This window comes from Physeter macrocephalus, chromosome 4 (genome assembly GCF_002837175.3).
Source record: "Physeter macrocephalus isolate SW-GA chromosome 4, ASM283717v5, whole genome shotgun sequence".
NCBI lineage: Eukaryota > Metazoa > Chordata > Mammalia > Artiodactyla > Physeteridae > Physeter > Physeter macrocephalus.
The window spans coordinates 109513823-109520594 of NC_041217.1; the positions used below are offsets into that span (position 1 = coordinate 109513823).

At 39.8% G+C, this 6772-nt stretch overlaps 1 protein-coding gene across 1 annotated transcript in view; it reads right to left on the reverse strand.

Annotated features, from left to right (window-relative positions):
- Window positions 1-6772, reverse strand: part of DNAI3 (dynein axonemal intermediate chain 3) — a 79933-nt gene that overhangs the window by 15246 nt on the left and 57915 nt on the right. The window contains exon 17 of the mRNA XM_024119940.1: window positions 1108-1171. Coding sequence (XP_023975708.1) covers window positions 1108-1171 — 64 coding nt within the window. The remainder of the gene's footprint in view (window positions 1-1107; window positions 1172-6772) is intronic.

Here is a 6772-nt window from a genome sequence, read left to right on the forward strand (position 1 = left end):
AATTTTGGAGATTAATCCTTTGTCGGTTGCTTCATTTGCAACTATTTTCTCCCATTCTGAGGGTTGTCTTTTGGTCTTGTTTATGGTATCCTTTGCTGTGCAAAAGCTTTTAAGTTTCATTAGGTCCCATTTGTTTATTTTTGTTTTTATTTCCATTTCTCTAGGAGATGGGTCAAAAAGGATCTTGCTGTGACTTATGTCATAGAGTGTTCTGCCTATGTTTTCCTCTAAGAGTTTTATAGTGTCTGGCCTTACATTTAGGTCTTTAATCCATTTTGAGTTTATTTTTGTATATGGTGTTAGGGAATGTTCTAATTTCATTCTTTTACATGTAGCTGTACAGTTTTTTCATGCCATGATAAAATCCAAAGCTTTAAAGTAAGTTGTTGTAATTGTAGTGCATCCCAAGGCTCTGAGCTTTGACAGAGAATTTTGCTTATTGGGAAGCCTGATCTATTAACACTGATCCTTGCTCACACCTGGGCGTGTCCCTCACACCTCTGTTCATCTGCCCAGAGTCTGGGCCCCGGGAGCAGGGGAACACGTGGGCATGACCAGTCCCAGCCCCAAAGGAGGGCCCTAGAGTTAACTTCTCCCGTACAGGGCTGAGGTCTTCAAGATCATGGTAAATTTAGCTTAAACAGTCCCAGCCCCAAAGGAGGGCCCTAGAGTTAACTTCTCCCGTACAGGGCTGAGGTCTTCATTAGCTTAAAATTTCATGCTGACAGAATTTCCACATAGCTGAGCTACTGGATTATTGAATTATTGAAACAGCATTGTTATTTTAAAATTGAATTGTCCAAGGGTCTCTGTAATTTAAGTATCAATACAACAGTGCTCCTCAAATTTCGGTGTGAAAACAAATCACCTGGAGAATTTTATTAAAATCTGTATTCAGATTCAGCAGGTCTGGGGTAGGATCCAAGATTTTGTTTTTCTAACAAGCTCCCAGGTGACAACTGTGCTACTGTCCGAAGCCCTCACTTTGAGTAACAAGTGTAGAGTCAGAACCTCAGGTGCCCTCTCTCCCATTAGCAAGGACACGGTTACTCGTACTTTGTAAAAAAGAAATAAATTATTAATAACAGAGCATTCATCAAAACTTACTCATAAATCGGCCAGTTTCAGGGTCTCTTTCCATTTTCCAATCTGTGTATATCACTTCACCTTCCTAAAAATATTATAGGTTCCTGATGAGACAACTTAAAAGACAAAAGTCCTCTTATTCATGTGCTAAGACTGACCACGACCCAAACAAACGCAAAGTAACAGGTCAATTTAATCAAATGATAATTTGGTGCAGTGTGGAGAGGGAAGGCTCAAAATGATTACTTGATTTTATATTAAACAAAAAAATGAATTTGTTGAGTTTTTATCTACACACATTGATGGGGAGAACACAGGCAATTACGAAGCTATTCTAGGTACACAAGTTCCAACTGCTGGGTTTCCAAAGTCATTGTTAACAAAAAATTGTCCCAATAGACTGAAAGCTCCAGAAGGAGAGGGATCTAGTCCAGCTTATTCAGTGATTTGTTCTCAGCATGTTACAAAGTCAGTACTTAATAAATATTCATGGAATAAGAGAGAAAGAGGGAATATATATGGTACTCATCATCTTTGAAAGTTGAGAAGAGGAAACAGAATTCTAGCCAAATGACATCACAAGTAATATGTATTCCAGTTCTACTTATGGCCATTTTAAGGAGAAGAGAAAGAAGGGGGACCTGGTGTAAACAAGAGGCAGAAATTGCCACACAAAGGGGAAAGACAGACAGAACCAGTGAATGAAGAGGTGAGAGAGGTTCAGAAAAAAAATTTAGTCCCAGGCCACCATCTTATAAATGTAAAACTCAAATGCAATCTCCTAATCCCAATGTTTTTTTCACTAAATAATAAGAGGAAAACACAGATAAGGGTATATATTAAGATGAGTTAAGAGGACTCAGAGGAAGGGATGGATTGGGATGCAGAGGTGAGAGAGAGGAGATGGGAAAACATTTGATTTATGCAAAGTGAAGGACAATCTCATGGGACCAGGGCCACTCATTCATTCACTCATCTGTGCTTTCATTCATCCATATCAACTCATTTAACAAACAAGGACTGTGTGTGGCACTGGAAATTCAGAGTCTGAGGACAAGCCCTCCCTCCCCTCTTGGTACACAGTCTAAGGGAGCAGACAGCCTGGGATGCATCTACTGTACACCTCTAGCCCATCACCTGTGGCACATCACCCTTGAAGTTACCATTTCCTGAGCACTCAGTGCTGCTGGAGTTGTTAGGAGCTTTACGTACATGACCCCAGCCCTCACCAAAGTCCTGTAAGAGAGTTAATATTTCCTGGCTCTCACAGCTGGTATGTGGAACTCTGAAACTGAACCGAGTCATGGGAATAATTTGCACCAGGTTAATAAATATGTGTTGAGTGGTGATTACATCACCAGCCATTTGGCTAGAAACCTTCACATCCCTCTTCATCCGGTTAACTAGTTCCGACAATTCCACTGCCCCCATGCCTGTGTGACATTCTCGGCCCCACTGCTCAGGCCCTCTTCACCACTGGGTGGGCCCACCTGAGATCACTGTCTACCAGGCCTCTCTGCCTCCAGGGCTCCACTCCCTCCCGCTTCAGCCCTGAGCCGGCCAACCTAGATCCCAGAGAGGCATCCCTTAAACTCTCTATCCAAAGTACAAGGATCAGTCAGCCACGTCAGCGGTTGGTAGGAGAGCGTCCCAATGGATGTCAGCAGCGCAAGGGAAGGGAATTTTGGATGTCTGTTCTCTGCTATATTCCATGGGCCAAGAACAGTGCTTGATATATATTAAATGTTCAATAAATATCTGCTGAATAATGAATGACATTCACTCCAAGGAGTGCAAGGACTTGAAAGGCAGGAAAGAGTTTGGTAAGAAGAATGAGAGAAAAAATCAGAGCAGACAGAGAGAGTGAGTAGACTGGTTCAGATGGGGGTGGAGAGAGAGAAAGGGGCCAAATGATACAGAATCTTACATCATTTGGTGTAAGGAGTTTGGATTTTTCATGTGTCACTAAGTAGTCACTAAAGAGGAGTTTAAGCAGAGGGTGTCATGCTTTAATTTCTGCTTTAAGATTTTGTGGTCATTTTTTTTTCTAAAGCTATCATCCTTGGCTTACAAAACTTTGGTGTGCACAGAGACAAATATTATATGAATCCACTTACAGGAGGTACCTAGAACAGTGAAATTCATTGAGACAGAAAGTAGAATGGTGGTACCAGGAGTGGGAGGCAGTAGAGAATGGAGAGTTACTGCTTTAATTGCTACAGAAGTTTAATTTGGGAAAATGAAATAGTTCTCAAGATGGATGGTGGTGATAGCTACTCAATGATATGAATGTACTTAATACCACTGAACTGTACACTTAAAAATGGTTAAGGGGGACCTTCAAGATGGCAGAGGAGTAAGACGTGGAGATCACCTTCCTCCCCCAAAATACATAAAAAATGCTTGTACATGGGAAACAACTCCTACAGAACACCTACTGAACACTGGCAGAAGACCTCAGACTACCCAAAAGGGTCTTGGTGCTCCAGCCAGGTGTCAAGCCTGAGCCTCTGAGGTGGGAGAGCTGAGTTCAGGACACTGGACCACCAGAGACCTCCTGGCCCCACATAATATCAAATGGTGAGAGCTCTCCCAGAGATCTCCATCTCAACATTAAGACCCAGCTCCACTCAACGACCAGCAAGCTCCAGTGCTGGAAACCCTATGCCAAACAACGAGCAAGACAGGAACACAACCGCACCCATTAGCAGAGAGGCTGCCTAAAATCATACTAAGTTCACAGACACCCCAAAACACATCACCAAACGCAGTAATGCCCACCAGAAAGACAAGATCCAGCCTCACCCACCAGAACACAGGCACCAGTCCCCTCCACCAGGAAGCTTACACAACCCACTGAAGCAACCTTACCCACTGGGGGCAGACACCAAAAACAACAGGAAATACATACCTGCAGCTTGTGAAAAGGAGACCCCAAACAAAGTAAGCTAAGCAAAATGAGAAGACAGAAAAATACACAGCAGATGAAGGAGCAAGGTAAATACCCACAAGACCAAACAAATGAAGAGGAAATAGGCAGCCTACCTGAAAAAGAATTCAGAAATGATAGTAAAGATGATCCAACATCTTGGAAATAGAATGGAGAAAATACATGAAATGTTTAACAAGGACCTAGAAGAACTAAAGAGCAAACAAACAACGATGAACAACACAATAAAAGAAATTAAAAATTCTCTAGAAGGAATCAATAGCAGAATAACTGAGGCAGAAGAACAGGTACATGATCTGGAAGATAAAATAGTGGAAATAACTACTGCACAGTAGAATAAAGAAAAAAGCATGAAAACAATTCAGGATAGTCCCAGCGACCACTAGGACAACATTAAATGCACCAACATTCGAATTATAGGGGTCCCAGAAGAAGAAGAGAAAAAAAAAAGACACAGAAAATATTTGAAGAGATTATAGTTGAAAACGTCCCTAATATGAGAAAGGAAAAAGTCAATCAAGTCCAGGAAGTGCAGAGAGTGCCATACATGAAAACTCCAAGAAGAAACATGCCAACACACATATTAATCAAACTATCAAAAATTAAATACAAAGAAAAAATATTAAAAGCACCAAGGGAAAAGCAACAAATAACATACAAGGGAATCCCCATAAGGTTAACAGCTGATCTTTCAGGAGAAACTCTACAAGACAGAAGGGAGTGGCAGGACATATTTAAAGTGATGAAGGAGAAAAACCTACAACCAAGATTACTCTACCCAGCAAGGATCTCATTCAGATTCAACGGAGAAAAAGAAACTTTACAAACAAGCAAAAGCTAAGAGAACTCAGCACCACCAAACCAGCTTTACAACAAATGCTAAAGGAACTTCTCTAGGCAGGATACAGAAGAGAAGGAAAAGACCTACAATAAAAAACCCAAAACAATTAAGAAAATAGTAATAGGAACATACATATCGATAACTACTTTAAATGTAAATGGATTAAATGCTCCAACCAAAAGATACAGACTGGCTGAATGGATACAAAAATAAGACACATATATATGCTGTCTACAAGAGACCCACTTTAAACCTAGGGACACATACAGACTGAAGACCCAGGGACACATACAGATTGAAAGTGAGGGGATGGAAAAAGATATTCCATACAAATGGAAATCAGAAGAAAGCTGGAGTAGCAATTCTCATATCAGACAAAATAGACTTTAAAATAAAGAATATTACATGAGACAATAGAAGGACACTACATAATGATCAAGAGATCAATCCAAGAAGAAGATATAACAATTGTAAATATTTATGCACCCAACATAGGAGCACCTCAATACATAAGGCAAATGTTAACAGCCATAAAAGAGGAAAGTGACAGTAACACAATCATAGTAGGGGACTTTAACACTCCGCTTTCACCAAGGGACAGATCAACCAAAATGAAAATAAATAAGGAAACTGAAGCTTTAAATGATACATTAAACAAGAGGGACTTAATTGATATTTATAGGATATTCCATCCAAAAACAACAGAATACACTTTCTTCTCAAGTGCTCATGGAACATTCCCCAGGATAGATCATATCTTGGGTCACAAATCAAGCCTTGGTAAATTTAAGAAAATTGAAACTGTATCAAGTATCTTTTCCAACCACAATGCTATGAGACTAGATATCAATTACAGGAAAAAAATCTGTAAAAAATACAAACATATGGAGGCTAAACAATGCACTACTAAAAAACCAAGGGATCACTGAAGAAATCAAGCAGGAAATCAAAACATACCTAGAAACAAATGACAATGAAAACACGACGACCCAAAACCTATGGGATGCAAGGACAAATTCTTAGAAAAGCAAAACCTTCTGAGACTGAACCAGGAAGAAATAGAAAATATAAACCGACCAATCACAAGCACTGAAATTGAAACTGTGATTTAAAATTTTCCAACAAACAAAAGACCAGGACCAGATGGCTTCCCAGGCGAATTCTATCAAACATTTAGAGGAGAGCTAACACCTATCCTTCTCGAACTCTTCCAAAAGAAAGCAGAGGGAGGAACACTCCCAAACTCATTCCTCGAGGCCACCATCATCCTGATACCAAAACCAGACAAAGATGTCACCAAAAAACAAAACTACAGGCCAATATCACTGATGAACATAGATGCAAAAATCCTCAACAAAATACTAGCAAACAGAATCCAACAGCACATTAAAAGGATTATACACCATGATCAAGTGGGGTTTATCCCAGGAATACAAGAATCCTCAATATATGCAAATCAATCAATGTGATAAACCATATTAACAAATGGAAGGAGAAAAACCACATGGTCATCTCAATAGATGCAGGAAAAGCTTTCAACAGAATTCAACACCCATTTATAATAAAGACTCTCCAAAAAGTAAGCTAGAGGGAGCTTACCTCAACATAATAAAGGCCATATATGACAAACCCACTGCCAACATCGTTCTCAATGGTGAAAAGCTGAAACCATTTCCACTAAGATCAGAAACAAGACAAGGTTGCCCACTCTCACCACTATTATTCAACATAGTTTTGGAAATTTTAGTCTCAGCAATCAGAGAAGAAAAAGAAATAAAAGGAATCCAAATCAGAAAAGAAGAAGTAAAACTGTCACTGTTTGCAAATGACATGATACTATACATAGAGAATCCTAAAGATGCTACCAGAAAACTACTAGACCTAATCAATGAATT